Consider the following 18,170-nt stretch of genomic DNA (forward strand, 5'->3'; position numbering starts at 1 on the left):
TTCACTTTCTGGCTTACAATGCCACAGAATTCAAAGCATCATGCTAACACTTGCATATTCACGTAGTGGTTTTTGCAGTAACATGCTATGCACTTCAATGCTGATTGCGTGGGTACAAAAGAACAAATAGGCCTGCAAGTTGTGAACGTAGGTACTTTTGCTGTGGTGATCAAACAACAGCTAAGTGAAAACAAAAAGTGGCAAGGTTTTGAAATAATAAAGGAAAGGACATGTTTATACACGCACAACTGAAAAAGGTTCAAGTCCAAGTCACATTTATTTGCTCTTTGTAGTCTCACTCAGATTCACCAGAAAATCTGCTGACTAAAGGAAAACACCAACAAACTGAGGTCTCTTGGTCAGCAGAGTACCTCAGATAGGCGCCAGCTCAGTGAATACATTTTGAGTTTTGGCACCTTCAAAATATAAATGATCAGATGAATAATTTAAGTAGGGGAACATTAATATATTCTGAATTTAGACAGAATAGCTTAGTATAGTATTAATAGTAGAACAACAGAGAAAATTTCTGATTGCACAAAGGAAAAGATTGCATGCCCATAGAGGTGTTATGGTAATTGTCTAGAATAAAATCGAATCTGAAAATACTTTCTTAAACTTCTACATTACTTATTACTTACAGTATTACATTTTATAGGATTATTTATTTACAATATAAAAATGTTTCTTAAACGTAAACATAAGTAAACATAAAACAGTAAAGGTTTGCATGATCATGTGTGCAGTTTGTGAAACAATGACCCATTAGCCACTATGAATACAAAAAGTAGACAAATGTCACTGCCAAAATGTTTAAATGCTTCAAAACTAAACCTGTAGGGTGTCTGAGTAGGCACTGTCAATAGCTGACTATGACAGAGATTTTCCAAGCTGCACAGAACAGCTGTGCCAAGAACTACAGGGGGGCAAGTGAGGCAGTCATGGTATGCCATGCCAAAGCAGTCACTGAAACTTACAGGGTGCACATGAGTTTTCAGTGTTATAAGTGATAGCCTCATTACTTCTCCAATCAATATCAAATGTCCTGATTGTAGAATCACTAAAAGAGAGTTTGTAAGCACCAAAACATTTCAAATTTCTAATAGAAAAAGCAATGATACAAGTAATGCACCATACAGAGAATTACAAAACTTGCATTTTACATATTTCTAGCACAAGATGATCACAAAACCATGACAAAATGGAGGTCATATCAGTGTTAAAATTGTATTAAATGTACAATTGCAGTACACATAACAGACTGCTAAGAACACAGTACAAAGTCACCATTTTCAGTTATCCAAACAAGATACATTATATATATATATGTGTAATTACAAAATATAAAATGATAGGAATTAAAAACCCAACAAATGAACTGGTTTATTGTTGCATTCTATTGGCTTTCAGTATGTAGACTTCTGTATACAAAGAAAAGTAGAAATTCACATTCTTACATAAATTAAGTTTATTCCTACTATTTGTACAGAATCACATAAAAGTGATGCATGTTTTAATTAACCTTTGAAAGCAGGCAGACATCAATGAATTGACCTGAAGCAAGTTTTAGATTAAGTTAATAATAAATTCTTGTTGATTTGTCTTACAGGAAATAAACATGCAAGTACCAGGTACACAGTGATTAGCATTGCTTCCTCTCAATACTGGCTCAATACCGGATCTCTGGTACTATCGGCGTGGAGCTTGTAGGATCCCCCTCGGATTGCTCGGTTTCCTCCCACAGTGCCAAAACATAACGGTAGATTAACTAGCTTCCCGAAGAAATCGGCCCTGGTGTGAGTGTGTGCATGCCCTGCGATGGATTGACCAGTAAAGGCCGTCCAGGATATACCCAGCCTTGCACACATTGTTTGCTATGGTAGGCTCCAGCTCCCCTGTGACCCTGAAGTTGATGAAGCACTTAGAAGATGAATAGATGGATGGTTTGTGTGTAGCAAAACAAAGTATCAAGAAAGGAATCCTGTGCCCCCTCCGCTCTCTTTAAATTAGTAAAGGACATCACTTGTTATACTGATAACTACTTAGAAGGAAAGTTGCTTTTTTCAGTGATAACTTGGATGGGACACCAGAGGCCCACAAAGAATATAGAAAAGGCAGTTAAGCCTAACCATTCTGTCTTTGGAAGCAGGAGGAAACTTGAGCACCAGAAGAAAACCCATTTAAACTACAAACAGATGCCTGAGGCAGAAATCTAACCCAGATCTACAAACCTGTGAGGCAGCAAAGCTAACTCCACTGTTACTGCGGTGCCAATTAGAGGAAAAAAATATTTTGCATTCTTATTAGTACCTGCCTAAGGAAATTAATTCACCCCCTATGAACAACAAACTCCAAGGCACAGCAGAACATATTATGCGGAAGTGATTACTGTAATGCTCCACACAATAATCAGGTATATAAAACTATCATGAAACCTAAAGCAGAGTCCAGCCAATATCCAATTTGTTTTTATGTACACCTCTTTTTCAGAATGCACATTTTGGGTGAATACGGTGACAGAAAAGGCTGAGGACAGGCAACATCCCATTGGGTATGATGGAGATTTTGCACATTTCAAATTTCAAGCAATTCCTTTACTTTTAACTGCAAATGACTGTGCTATATATCTAAAGCTACTATCCAAAAACATGTATCCAGATTGTAATTGTGGCACTAAATCTGGAAAGGCAGTCCACCCTTCAAATGGCATCAATGTGGACTGTGTAGCAGAGCTAGTCTGCCTTCACTGCCCAGATGTACCAGGGTGTAGATTTTAAGACCCTCCAGGTCAGTTTGAGCTGCAGTGGTGGATAAAGAAGCTACGAGTGCAAACTGGGCCACTACTGAGTGAAAAAACTGTAGGTTTTCTAAAGCAAACTGTATAGTGGGAATCAATATGAACGTTATGAAATAATTCAGCAGTATCTTTAGGTTTATAAGTAAAATACAAAAGCACCATTTATACTCAATGGTCAGATAATGGGGACGCGATACAAGAAGCATACAAAATAATGCATTGTTACTAGAAAAATAGGTCAACACAAACCCTTACAGGATGCTCGAGAAACACTAACCCTTTCCTGTGCGTCCATTACAAAAAACACTTCAATACACAGATAACAACCTTTTCTTAAACTAATTTCTTCAATATTTTAATTAAAATCTTCCAGCTTCTCAAGATGAAATATACCTGGTTTATATATTTTTTCTTATAGTTTTTAAATTTAAAGTAAAAAAGAAAGATTAAACTAATTAAAATCTTCACAACATTTTCACATTTCTTTGTGCCCTCCCACAAATCATCATCTTCTTCCCTGAAGTCATCCACACCATTAGAACATTTTCATCCCCCCCCCAAGGCCACCCAATTATCCACCTTAAAACTAAAATGCAGCTATTACCTATGCAATAACACATTTAAAAACATTTGCTAACAGAATGTGGTTTTCCAAATAAGTTTCTTAGTGCAGGTAACATGAAGACCTGTTTTCCTGCAACTCTAAACAGAGCTTGTCCAAGCACACCTTTAATGCAGAGACCTCAATGCAAGGTGAGGTGAGTGGGTAAAATGAGCTTGTTGCTAAAAAAATACAAGGGACAGTTTGCCAGGAGAATATTTCAGTATAGGCGTGATGAAATAGGAATACTTTTTCTGAAAGAGAAGTTAGTGCAGCCCTTCATATTTTTGATTCATTAAATGGATTCGATACAAGACACAGTGTAACAGGCACTTCACTATTTTGCCTACGTAGGTTGTAATTCACAAAAACAAAAATCAAAGGATGCTTAAAACAAAGATGAACCTCACACCCAACTTGCATTACTCAGGTTAAGTGCTCAGTAGTTCTCATTACATACATTTTTTACATCTGATGGATTGTCTGAAATCTCATGTATTCTCTAAGGACCACTATAATGATTGGGATTTTTTTTGTCAATATCACTAAAGCTTTTTGTAGCACCTCTTAGCACCTTAACATTTCAGACAAAAACTGGTGTCCTCAAAAAATATTTTTGTTTTTTTTATATAAATACATTCGTCCCGTTGAACATATTTGATCTGACTTTGCATTATGAGGTAATCTTTCCTTAAAAGCAGCAGCTTCCAAGTTTAGCCCTCTAAAATGTGATGACGGCTTAGTACATCCAAGATATTTTCTAGTTTCATTACCATTCACAGATTTGTACATCTAATAAAACTGGCAAAACAGTCTTTACCTTTTTCCTCAAGCTTGGCTTGAAGAGGCTTCTTGTCACCACTTGGAACTTCAGGCTTTGGAGCTGAAAATCGAAACATTCCCTTAATTATGTTGTTTTTTCTCACCCCTTGATTTCTGTCAGAGCTGCAACACGCAACTCAAGCAAAAGTAATTAACGTTTATCTGTGAATCTTAAGTGTGGTATGTAAGCTCCTGTGCTTACTTCCTGTGTGAGCATAAAAGAAAGAAAAGGTACAGACACCACTCAACAAACTCAGTCATTTATTTGATGAGTAAAAAACATTGAAGTGTAGGTATAAACTAAAATTAAATGACACTAAACAGGAAAGGGGGATTTTTCTACAGGACATAGAAGGCAACCCAAAAAATGGCATTTAATTGAAGTAATTAAAAAAGATATCCGATTTGTACTGTAAGCATTGCTAAACTGCTAGAGCAGAAGAAGAAACCATGCAATGGGGATCTAGATTTCAAAATGTTGACACTCCCTTCATTATGTAGGGAGACATCTGATTACATTCTTTACATACTGGTTGTTCCAACAGCAAACAAAACAATAACAGAAACAAAAAGTTATTGACTATAAACACGAGTTGTAAATTCCAAATCCAGTCTTTTTAATGAATAATGACAATACATTTGGAATCTGTGATTCATAAGCAGGTTAAAATGTAATTTATTCTGGATCTTCTTGTATTTATTTAGGCAGTTTCAAGTCAAAGGGACATATTTACAGCATGCACAAGAACTAATCTTTATATTGGATTAACATAAGAATATAAGAATTCATAACTCTGAGAAAATATTTTGTAACTACAATTTGTTTTCCATCTGTGTAGATCAAGGCTTATAATCTGATTTACCTGAGATTTTTGCTGGTGGAGGTGGCTTTTTTGGTTTCTGAAAAACAAAAAGAGGGCAAACTTCATAAGCACAACAAACACCACTACATCAGGACAGTGCATAGCAATGAATTCTATACAGAAGTGTTGCTTCTGTTACAGATTTAGTTACAGATTTCAAAATGTCTTATGAATACCAACATTTTTTGGATCAGGTAAACTTTAAGGCACAGCAATGGCACTGCAATAATACTAGGGGCACACACATAATTAAGAAATGTTCAAAATACAGTAACCTGCAGGTTTGGAAAATAGCTTGAAGAAAACTTCTAAATTCTAGCAAAGTACAGGGTAAGTCCAGTTTGTATATCTGGATTTCTGAAGATGGACCTTCATAAATTACTTAGAAAGGCGAATAATAATACCCTGTTACAAAATGATTTGCAAAATAAAAAAGTAAAAAAAATCTGAAACATCTATGAAGAAAAAAAAGTTTAAGCAAAGCAACAGAAATATAGCACAAAGATCATAGAGCAATGCTATAGGGAATGTAGCATTACACTTAAAAGCACAAGGGATCAAAAAAAATAATTCTACAAAGTACCTTTCTTTAATTAAAGGATTTAAGATACATCTACAATTTTGTTGTCATCAAACATGTACACAAGCAACACTGCTGCTGTTCAGCACAAAGACAGAACTCTACAAGTCCCCCAATGCTCCTTTCTTCAACTTCAACTGGAAAGGGCATCCAGAGTGACATGTGGCAATCTAACAGACTATAAATTCATGAACCAGTGGAGCTTTTCTTTAGACCAGCAGCTGCTATCCAGGGACTCCCCCAACCTCAGAATATTCAAGGGATCTTTAGAAACAAAAGGGAATTTCTTATTAAAAATTTAGCCTTTATTTATATTTACTATTCCATAAAACCCACCAAATGAACTGCCATGTTTCTGAAAATAAACTTTTTAGTATACTTAAGTACAGTAACATTTTGGCATTTTAAGATTTGGCTATGTATCTTAACAACTCACTTGCTTGACTTATAATCCTAGCATGTTAAGTGGAACTATTCTGCAAGAAGCCAGAAGTGCTCCAGTTCAAATTGCATTTAATACGTTAACCAAACCTGGGAATTAAAATGTGAAAAGTCTAAGCATAAATTGTGCAATGAATGAGGTAGATCACATTTTATTAGTTATAAAGTTAATAGAAAACACTACATGGGGTCTGATGTACATCTTTAACAAATTTGCTGTATACATTACGTTTAATCAATGTTGTAAGTGACCATCATGAGTCATATAATTATGAAAAATGCCTTATTTGTTGTATTTTTCCTGTTGGTAATAAAAAGTGTGTGGAACTCTCTAGGAATACAGGATCAACTCAGAATGCAAGACGCAACATCAAAAATGACTAAAGTAATAATATCCCTGCTAGTTTTTACTTTAAATATCTAGTAATCAAGTAATTGAGCTTCTTAAAATTTCCCCTCTTTTGTATTTCTTTTCTTCACACAGCAATAAAGAGGACCTCAAATGACCTTTCATCATTTTACATAAGTTTACAGTCAGAAAGTAGCAGGCGCAGCCAAACAAGACCTTGCATGTGCTTGTTTGTAAAAACCTTTTGCAATTGTATGCAGTTGGTATCCTGAAAAGGAAAGTGTTACATAAAACTAAAGTCAGTCAGCTTTTCAACAACAAAGTCTTCTTTGTATTCTTAGACTTGAAAGAAAATAAATTGAAGATGATAATTCTTCTAATGAAAGTTAAGTTCCATCTATATAAGCAATCATAAAGGTAGCCATCGACAACAAAAAGGATGATTTTTAAAATGTAAAAAAAATGCATGATTGAAATAGTTTGAATGGAAATTGCTGAGGATTTGAAAGAAAGCAATAAATATAGCTAGTCAATTGTACAGTCATCAAGACTTTTAAGTGGTTTTACTTAAAGCTGTGCTTTTCTATTGAATATTGAATATTTTTTAACTTTGAAACAACATAATCAGAGTTCTTATCCTCTATAAAACATTTATTAAGCCCCTTTAACGGGTTGATTTGTTGCTGTTTTGTTTGGGTTTTTTAAACTACACAAATGTAATCTAGTTATGTTCCTTTTCCCTATTTCTACAGTTGCCATCACAGGCAAGCAACCAGGCAGTGCCAGCAGTCGCAGAACTAATCACTATAGACACATCGCTATGGTGGAGACAAATTTCTCTATATCAGAATTCAAGTAGCTCTATATATCCCTGAACCACCTGAAGCAGGCGAGCTAGTATATTGCCTCCAGGTAATCCAGGTCTCCCAGGTCTCCTATGGATTGGTGTCCATGGCAACTAGCACTGAGTGACAGGTGTGACCAGCTGCCACGCCAGGGAAGACTAACACAAATTTGCGAAACATCAGGAGACACCTCCATACCCAAGTAAAGAAAAACTTGAGAGCACAGCTATATACAAAGATCAGGTGGAAGAGAAGTTGCTGTAAGAATCAAGTGCCCTGTATGAGCTGGGATATCACTGACCTAGTTTGTACATATGGAGTTGTATTATTACATAGAGAGCAGATTATAATGATAAAGAGACAAAACAAATATGTTGTAGAATATTCCATAGACAGTTTTATTTAAGGTGCTAAAATGTCTTTTTTGCCCCCCTCAAGCGACAACTCACCACCAATAAACAATGAACATTCATTTCAAGACTACTGTTGAAGTCTATAGAAATGCAATAGCATTTCTGAAAGCTTTTCAAAAAATGAAATGAAAAAGCACAGTAAATCAAACCAAGACAACTAGGAGAATACTAATAAAACCTAAAGTAATAAGGTAATTTTGTAAGTTAACAGTTGCTTAATCTCTAATAGATTTGTGCAATGGGTGCCATAGAAGTGATAATTACCCATTTTGTGGAACTGGGTCTTCAGCCAAGTAAGAAGGCATAAATCAACAATTTCTAAAATTAAATTTTAATTTTCTAAAATTACTAATGCAATAAGGCTGATTACCCTGAGTTACCCATTCAGCACCTTATACATGAGCTGGAGAACCTTAAACTCCACTAGTAGTTAAGACATTACAGCAGTCTGATCTTAATGCAGAAAGGCACGTATTCATATTTCAACATAAGGTGAAGTAAGGTCTTAAACCATGTACTTAATGTTAGAATAATAATCCCACATTGACTTTTTTAATAAGATCTTGAAATTACACCAGTATGTCTAATATTAACTAAACATAAACCAAACCAAATAAAGAAAATACCACTAATCCCTAGATAATTTCTATGCACTCTAGTTCATTGCCATGACTTACTAGCACGTAAGTCTAGAAGGGCAAGAAAATTGAATAACTCAGACTCAGAAGCCTGTCAAGTACTCTCAATTCCCAGGGCAGTTTAACAAGGGTGTCATAGCAGTAGTCTAAGGTACAAGACCAGATTTCAGGGACTCATGACTAACAAATGGACAACGAGCAGAGAACTTAGATTTTAGCAGGGGAATGTGAATAGAATCCAACATATAGGCAGTAAATCTCATTTACATAAGGATCTCCAACAGTAGTAAAATGCCTCAAACCCGCAAAAGCAAGCATAACTGAACTTGTCATGAGAGGCCAGCAACTGGATATTATAGTAAAACCTCAATTTCCATGTTCTATATTTGCAGTTTCATGTATTTGTAAAAAATTTTAGTGACCTCTTTTTCCAAATGCTCAGACCAAATTTGCCTTTTTGTAGACAATGTTGTGACACTTCAATTATAATTACAAATTATGCCCGAACATCTCAGTACTTTCCACCACACAATACACTGCTTATCCAACCAATGGGTTAAGGTTTGATCGTTAATTTAAAATGCATGAACAATGTGTGCAAATAAAATGTAACCTGAAGCAACAAATGACTTTGTTGGTTTCGGCGAGACTGCGATTCGAAAGGAGCTGGTCATGCTATTTCTCTTTACTGTTTCTTATGATTTATAGCTACATTAATTGCAAAAACCTTTGTCTGAACTGTATGTTGGGGAAAAGATTTCAAGCTAATTACATTATTCCTTATGGCTATTAACTCCCCCAAGTTACTTAGCTGTAAATTGCACTATTTAGGTATGTAACCTGGACTTATAACAGGGCCCTCTTACTATATTTAGATAGCAACAAGTGAAACACTTTTTACTTTTTTTTTACTGGTCCATATAAAAAGTAGTTTTCACTGTTACTAATAAAATAAGTTTTCATTTTCACCTGCAGGAGTATGCATTTTTCCCCATAAAAAATTGACAAAATTCTAACAAGACTGATCATGCACTTTAATAAACATATACGTGGTACCAAGTATGTGCATTAGTAGCACAACGTGTAAATGTGTCAGTATGACTATGACTGCAACAAAGATATCCAAACCTCCCAAAATGACCAGTAATTCTTCACCAAATAACAAATTGTCTTGCAAAATTTATTCAAGAGATTCTTAGCTAAAAACATTTTACAAAAGTCTGTGACCCACATAACTTATGTTTAAATTGCACCAACATTTACCAGAACAGACCCCTTATATACTCACTTACTTATACCTGTATTCCACTGTACCTTTACTAAAGAAAAAACAAACACCATGTAAAAATGGCTTTCTAAAAAATAATATTATCCAACACATTACATAGGCATTGTGATGATTATCTTTTGATTTTTGCTGGTTTAATGTTTAAATTAATAATAAATGCAAGACTTCCAAATGCCAAAGCAAAAGACTAAATTGTATACGAACACTAAGAAACCAGGACTATGAAAAAATATCAGAAAAGGTAAATTTTATTTTGGTAATACTAAGTGCAAAAATCTAGCAGATATTTGTTGAGAGTAAAGTTCTTATGTATTCATGGCTGCCCTCTGCTGGAAACACTGCAAATGAGTTTGTTTTTCTTCCAAATGTCTGATCACAATCTAAATGGTGGCACAAAGGAATTGCTTTATCACATTTTCTATTATTTCTCAAAATCACAAAAAATAGTTAAGAATTTTGTTTAAAAAAACTTTAATCATACTACTGTACACACTACATGAACATGTTTTTCAACATGCCTACAAAAAATATAATCTTTCCTTTAGAACACAGACATAACACTGTTTTGCAAGACCTATAAAGATTTAAAGGAACAAGTAATAGGTTTATTCCATGCAGGTTTATTCCACGTTTTGGCTGTGGAGCCTTTTTTGGGTGGAAGAACCCACCTGAACTACTTATAAAGATTTATCGTTATATAAAGCATTTACTGTCCTAGTGTGAATTTAAAATATTTGTGGCTTATGTTGGTCTATTATAATGGTGTCTCTTAAGAAAACATGGTAATGCTTTACATGTTTGAGGTTTAACATCATCACTATCCATTCATAAACACTAAATATGCATAATTGACACTATTCTTACAAATTACATTGCAGGCACACAATTATTCATCATAGTTCACTGCTCATAGTATTATTCAGCCTCATACCAAAAAGGTATTTACATATTTACTGTCAAAACATGATTAAAAAATTACTTTCTGAGACAAGGCAAATAATTTACAGCAGCCTTACCTCGAACAAATTCTTAGCATCACCAATTGTTAAACTGTCATTAATTCAGACACTGTAACATTTATGAATGTGAATGTTCAACTTTAGGTGCATTAATGAACTGCAGTTAGCACTCACAGACAAGGTATCTGCGACATTAGAAGGTTAAAAAATATTTAGAACTGTTCTACCTTCACAGGCTCACAAGCTGGAGGTAATGTACTTAATACTCAATACAAATTAAGAGATTTAGAAAATCAGTGGATCTTAACCTCTCAATTTCATTATATTTTATTTCATCTGTAGTTCCTGCCTGGGTTATGTCAATAACTATCTGTGGCAGAAATTGAGCCAAAGCAACGGTGAAAATTTGTCCGAGTGCTCTTTAAGTCATACTTTCTGTTACTGTGGTATGTGTTGTAGTAGAAAGTCATATTATTACACTTAGAATTCAGTGAAATTAAAGATGTCTTATAATCTTTCTGTTGCCTTGACAAAGCTGCTTGGGCCTCTATGTAACAACAGTGGAAAGCAGCTACAAGAGTCCCATCTAAAAAACATCATCCAAGGTTGGAACACAGACCAGGTAATTGTAACCCAATGTCCCTTCTGAAACACTACAATGATACATAGTGTTGTCTGGTTCCCCTCACTCATATATTCCCCTTCTGGTCAGAACAGTGTTTCAGAGGTCACTGTCCATCACCCAAAGGATGATTATCCAATGAGGTATATATAGGTTGGATACCAGGACTATACCTGATAACATCCTAACCAATCATCAACTGTGATTTAATACCATAAATGTCTGCAAAAACTCATTTTCTTGGTTAACTCACTGGCTCCTCTTCTTTATCCAACTACCTTGGCACTCTGACCATGACTTTCCAAACTATTGTGACTGCAAGTAGTCCGAGTTGGAACTTAAATGTGATTTAGAAAAACAGTTTTGCTCAACATCTTTTCTTCAACAGAAGAAATCTTGTGTTTCACAAACCAATTGTTATTTTCGCCAGATGAAGGAAACTAAGATTAGATTGTTTTTGTCAACATTCTGAATATTCACGAATATTAAGCAAATATAGCCAGAATTAACCAAGTTTCTCCCACATATCTTACTTGTAGCCAGACCGAAGGAGATTACATTGTGCTCAGTTTTTAAAGACTGACGTTCAGATCTTTCTGATCTTTGTTGATCTGTTCTCAGCAAAGATCTCTTCTCTCAGCAGCAGGACAATCCCAGCACTGAGTTAGCAGCTGACAAGTTGGATCATGGACCAACTGAGCCCAGCTCCATTCAAAAGTTTAAACTCATCAAGAAATGCCTGTCTGACAGATCTTTGAATACAAAACTTCTTTATTCATAATCCCTTAATAATAATTATTCTACAATAGTTAATGCATATTTACTTTTATGGGAGAATATAAATGTGATTAAACTACATGAGACTAATATTACCTAGGAGGTCAATAATAACATGTTACAGATAACATATTTTAGCTTTAATGTTATTACCTCTTATCTCTTAACACAACGTACCTTAAGTGAACAAACAGCCTTTTGTATCATAGCGGATAGATTCACAACTATGTCCTATTGGTTTTGCTGATTTGTTATACATGTTTTGATGTTCTATCAATAAGCTGTAGTTTGTACTATTAGGAATCAATCAAACATAATAATTTACTGTTATCAAAGCACTCTCACAATTCACCGTTCCAATTTCTAATTGTTACAGGTAATTAAAAACTTGCACATAGCTACTGGATTGTCATTTCTTGCAAACAAACCAGTCTGCTTACTTCCCCAACTTAGGGGATATCCTGAATAATGCGGGATCCGCTCTCCCTGTGGTTCCAAGATTCTATGGAGTATGAGCATTCCTCTCCAGAAAAGATAAAGAGCTCTTTATAAAACCTCTCCATGAAGGAATGTGAATTAAGCATGGCAAATCATAGGACAGGGAGAAGAGGGGTGTAAAATTGACAAACTAATAGAATTCAAACTAGATAGATCTTAGAATACAGAGTGATCCCTTTAGTGGTAAGATGAGAAACACCTCCTACTAACTTGTATAGCAAATAAGAATTTAGAACCAATAAAATAGCATCCGTCATTCTTCATTGGCAAATGACTGCAAGAAGTACTGGATGTGAAGCAATGTGGCAACGTCACTTATTTGAGTCCCCTAAAAAAGGGAAAACTCAAAATATTAAAATATCATACCTACAGTATTCAAGGACAAACTGCTATGCCTGTTGAGGGTCAAAAGGGAAACGAGGAAAACAAACAAAAGTTCAGAAATTAAAATATCACACAGGAAAAAACAAACGTTTTAAAGAAATACAGAACATTTTGCCAAGATTTTCTGAAGGAGGAAATAAAAAGAAAATGTAAAAAATGAGAAATATGCATATCTCAAATCTGAATTGGCCAACCAGAATTCTGACATATGCTGGCCATACGTTCGAGGTCAAATTCTTCCACGAGGGGAGGTACCTTTAAAGCGGAGGTGGTGGCACCGAAAAAGTTTGGTGCACCCTCTCTTTTAAAGCCCGGGCCAAATAGGAAGACAGTATGTACAGTTATAATTCAAACTGAAATTAAAACTAAACATCCCAGTTAACATGGCAGTGTTTGTGATCCTTGCGTTTAACCAACGAAAAAGTGCAAAAAATCAGTCACATGACTTTGGGGCTGAGTTGGGCTACCTCAAACTGTCAGTTACACAACTGTATATGTCACTTAAGCCACTCACATTTGGCTTTTTAGTTATGGAGGTGGGAAGATGACCCCTCCCCCCCTTCCATCTGGGTGCCCAACTTGTCGCCATCTTTAACCGTTCTGTGTCCGAATTGCAGCAGGGAGAGACACGTACGAAAAAAAAGTTCATTCCAGCTACAATACAAATATATTTTGGTGGTAAGGGGGAACAAAACATCAGTATTCACTGCTAGTAATCAGTGTAATATTTATAGTTGTAATCTGAGCCCAAATATAAAGTTAAAATCAACAAAGTAATGTAGGAAATGCACATCTTTTCTGCAACAGAAATAAATCCTTTCTGACATCTCAAATCGGTGTCGATCAAGGTCTCCAAAACGAACAAGAAAAAGAGCAATTATGTTGTGTTTATGTAGAATAAGTGATTAGATTTATGAGCAATCTAATTTCTTATTCCTTTAAACTGACATTTCAGCTGCAAAAGATCGCACCAGAGACAGCACTATCTCTGCTTGTCATAGACATTCAGGAAAGGGTGAATGAAAGAAGTCATGTCAAGTGCATTAATTCGGTGATCAATAGTAACAGCTTAATAGCAGTTGTAGGAAAAGAAACAAAAGATAGAGAAAACAAGCTTTTTATGGCTAAAACTAAAATTCAGTCTACAAATGAAGACAAATGAAAATTAAGACGAAAATAAATGTAAAAATACAAAAATGCACATGAGCAAAAAGTTTTAGAAATGGAGAAGGTGTTACTTTGAAATAAGCAAACAGAAAATAGCCAAGACCAGACAGTGCAGGAACACTTGCAAAATCACAAAGTTACAAAAGAACATGCAAACATGAAATAGATTTGGCTTGAATAATCAGGTGCATTTCTGGCAGACAGAGTATAAAGGTTTGATGGGATAGAGAGTCAGAAAATTTGCACAAATAAAAAAACAGCAATTCTGTCAGAGAGCCTTTTATGAATTAATAGTGAACACGGTTTCATGGAGGGCTTCTAAAATAGTTGGACATTCAGGTAGATTGCCAGGCGAAAGGATTTGTAAATATATTTTGTTAAAGCAAGTCAGTTTTTTACACCACATAAAATACATTTTTCCAAGAAACAAATTTAGCCTTTCTCACTAATGAAACCATAAATAAAGACATAAATATAGAAATCTAAAGATTTTTTAATTCACTGTTGGTAGCAGGATGAACTGTCAGGTTGAGCTAAGTGTATATTTTGTGGCAGAGTCGCTGCAAGAAGTTAAGAGTGAAAACCGGTTTTTAGAAATGAGTCATTTCAAGAAGATTTACAGAAAAGTTATAAATCTAGCAGGATAGAGAAAGCACAGAAATAGGTAGTTTGAGAATGCAAAGCCATTTAGCAAAGAGGGTGTGAGAAGAGTCACAAGCTAGTATACTTTAGATATTTTTTTTCTGAACTAGGGGAAATCTGATCAAGTTTCTCTATAACAATAATATAAAACTTTATTTTATATAGCACCTTTAAAAGTAGCAAGTAGTAGGACCACAGACTACAAAGTAAATATATTCTGTATAAGAAAGACAAGCAGTTAGAAGTGCTACCGAAATAAGAAAATGAAGCAGATACAGACACTAAATAAGTCTTCTGCAAAGAAAAGTTTTGAGGTTAGATTTAAAGGCACTCAGGGTAGGTGGCTCTGATATCACTGGAGATACAAACCCAGAGCTCTGGGGTGCAGCTAGAGAAGGTCCTGTCTCCCACAGAATGTAGATGTTCTTGAGGACAGCTAGAAGACCAGAGTCAGGTGGACACAGATTGCGAAGTGGGAAGTAGACAGATAATAAGCCAGATAGGTACTTAATGAGGATGAGGATTTTGAAGTTGACTCAAAAACTGATGGGAAGCCTGTGCAAGAACTTGAAGACAGGCATAATGCAACCCGGTCATTCTGGTTGTCAAATTCTGAACATATTGGAGATGGCTCAGTGTGGATTTATTAATCACAGTGAACAGGATGTGCATTTATTAATTCCAGAAAAAAAAGCCTTTCTTGATTTCTCTAGTTCCCTTTAAAAGAAACTAAATCGGTGTGATATTCCACAACACAGAGTACTACATGGCCGGTATTTACATATGATATTTGTGATTAAAGAAAATTAACATAAGTTTTTGAGGATTTAATTGTTGGCTGAGTTAATGCAGGATGTAAGACTAGAGATGTTGGTAGGAAAAAGATAATTTTGGAAAAGTTAAGGAATACACTGATAACAAGAACACTTCCTAAAAGGGTTAGGTATACTTTTGACAAAATGACAGGAGACGTTATAGACTGCAGAGGAAGATAATGAAGTTAACAGACTGTATGTTTACATTGATACTGAAATGAGGATGGTATTTTAGACTTTGTGTAGTTGCTAGCATTGAACTGTGTTGGATGCGCATAAATTGAAGGATTGGGCAAACATAGCTAATGGTGATTTTATATTAAGATTATTGATTGCTTAATATTATCAATGATTAACATGATTTTAAATTTAATATTATTGATTACTAATAGTTTATGCTAACACCCAACTTTCTTATTTAGATGTATTTAAAACAATGAACTAAGTTTGACATAACATTCAGAAATAATAATAATAATAATAATAATAATAAAAATTGCTTATACTTATATAGCGCTTTTTCTGGACATTCCACTCAAAGCGCTTTACAAGTAATGGGGACTCCCCTCCACTACCACCAACGTGCAGCATCCACCTGGATGATGTGACGGCAGCCATAGTGCGCCAGAACGCTCACCATACATCAGCTATCAGTGGGGAGGAGAGCAGAGTAATGAAGCCAATTCATAGAGGGGGATTGTTAGGAGGCCATGATTGATAAAGGCCGATGGGAAATTTGGCCAGGACGCCGGGATACACCAGTACTCTTTTAGAGAAACACCCTGGGATTTTTAATGACCACAGAGAGTCAGGACCTCGGTTTTACGTCTCATCCGAAGGACGGCGCCTGTTTACAGTATAGTGTCCCCGTCACTACACTGGGGCATTAGGACCCACATGAGTCGCAGGGTGAGCGCCCCCTGTTGGCCCCACTAACACATCTTCCAGCAGCAACCTTAGTTTTTCCCAGGAGGTCTCCCATCCAGGTACTGACCACACCTGCTTAGCTTCAGTGGGTTGCCAGTTGTGAGAATACAATCAAGAATAGTTTTGTTGTGTTTTTATAGATTAAACTTTTCTTAAATGTATAACAAAATTAAAGAAGATGAAAATCTGTAATCTTTCCACGTGTAAAAGTACATTAGAAAGTACAATAAGTTCCTGCTTTGTCTAACGATGGTATCAAAAAAGAATGGTGGTGAGAAGTAGTGAGAAAGCTGTGCTTAATGATAATTAAGGGACTTAGAAGTCAAAGAAAATTATTTACTTTGTTTAATTTTAAACACTAAGTTATAAATGCAGACGCAGTTGGTGCCATTTGCAGCCCGCTCTATGGAACGCTCATTGTGCAATACCGAGCTCCGTGCCTCCTCCGTCTCGATGCTGCCTCCCCCTCTGACAGAGCGCAGTGGGCGGTATGCTATTTTCAGACCCTCTGATTGGGGGGAAAAGACCTGCTGATCCGTCCTACATAACAGGATGTCTAATTAAACATTATTATTACAAAAAGAAGTAAAAATCTTACAGTTTACACAAAGATTCTTAGCTGATCACGAGGAAGAAAAATCACCCGTTTTCCGCACATACAAAGTGGTTATTAACTATTTCAACTTGTTTTTTATAGCTTTTTGTAGTCATGCAATGTCTAAGTTAAGCAGGAATACATCATTGCATCTCATTGGAGATTTCTTTTTTAAAAATTAAAAAAAATCGTTTGCCCAGCCTACATGACAGATGTGAATAAATTCAGGTTCAGAAGTCAGATCGCAGGAACTCAGAAACAGGGGAAGCCAGTATGCCCAGAAGGAGAAGTAGTTGCAAAGACCTCCATTGTAACAGAATCAAAGTTTGAAACGCTGCCCGACCTCTCCTGTCTGCAACAGATCTACTTGTGGGACACAGCGCTGCCAGATCAGCTCCAAAGCCAGGTCACATTGCACCATTCATTGAAGAATTCTTAAGGATGCCTACTTTCCCGCCATCAAGTGATAGGAACACACCAAGCCTCTCTAATTAGCACTCTTCCCAAGGGAATAATTCATCTTTGCCCTGTGCTTGGATTTTATGCGAGATAGCAAAAGCTTAATTTTTTCATATTAAGTAATATAGTATATAGTAACTCCATTGCTATTTCACCTCAATTTAAAATTATTGTTAAACATTTATCTGTTCTATATCTGAGGTAAGAAAAGTGAAAGTTACTTTCTCTTTTTCAACCATTACCTCAATTCGTACCACATGTCTTTTATTTGTATTATTTTTATTCATAGCGAGATAATCTATTTTAATAAAATAAAGCAGTTCTGAACTTTATTCATGGAGATTAACCTCACTACTATCTTGAATTCAGGTTGTTAGGCACTGTGTCTATTATCACATTAACCTGATCTGCAGAGATCATATAAAGGATGGTTTGGTAATTATCTCTAAATCATGAGACCTGTCTCTCTATCTACCTCTGTTTCAATAACATCTAGGACACACAGTATGGTCTCGCATCAAAAAGTGCTTGCAACGGGGTCCAAGGTTTAGTCACTGTTGTGCTGTTCTCCTAGAATACATACACGATTGACTGGAGGTTCAAACAACACTCCTAAAACCATCTGATCCTCATCCCTTCCAAGGCAGAGCTCAAATTAGCCGCTTAGGTATCTCTCGGCTTTCCAGCT

General features: G+C 35.6%; 1 protein-coding gene across 2 annotated transcripts in view; it reads right to left on the minus strand.

Moving 5' to 3' along the window:
* The window catches only part of cd2ap (CD2-associated protein), an 87,512-nt gene that overhangs the window by 26,911 nt on the left and 42,431 nt on the right, over positions 1–18,170 (minus strand). For both annotated transcript variants that reach the window (XM_015350762.2, XM_069178650.1), the window contains 2 exons: positions 5,084–5,120; positions 4,219–4,281 (listed from right to left, as the gene is read on the minus strand). In XM_015350762.2, coding sequence (XP_015206248.1) covers positions 4,219–4,281; positions 5,084–5,120 — 100 coding nt within the window. The remainder of the gene's footprint in view (positions 1–4,218; positions 4,282–5,083; positions 5,121–18,170) is intronic.

The sequence above is a fragment of the Lepisosteus oculatus genome, chromosome 2, assembly GCF_040954835.1.
Source record: "Lepisosteus oculatus isolate fLepOcu1 chromosome 2, fLepOcu1.hap2, whole genome shotgun sequence".
Classification (NCBI taxonomy): domain Eukaryota; kingdom Metazoa; phylum Chordata; class Actinopteri; order Semionotiformes; family Lepisosteidae; genus Lepisosteus; species Lepisosteus oculatus.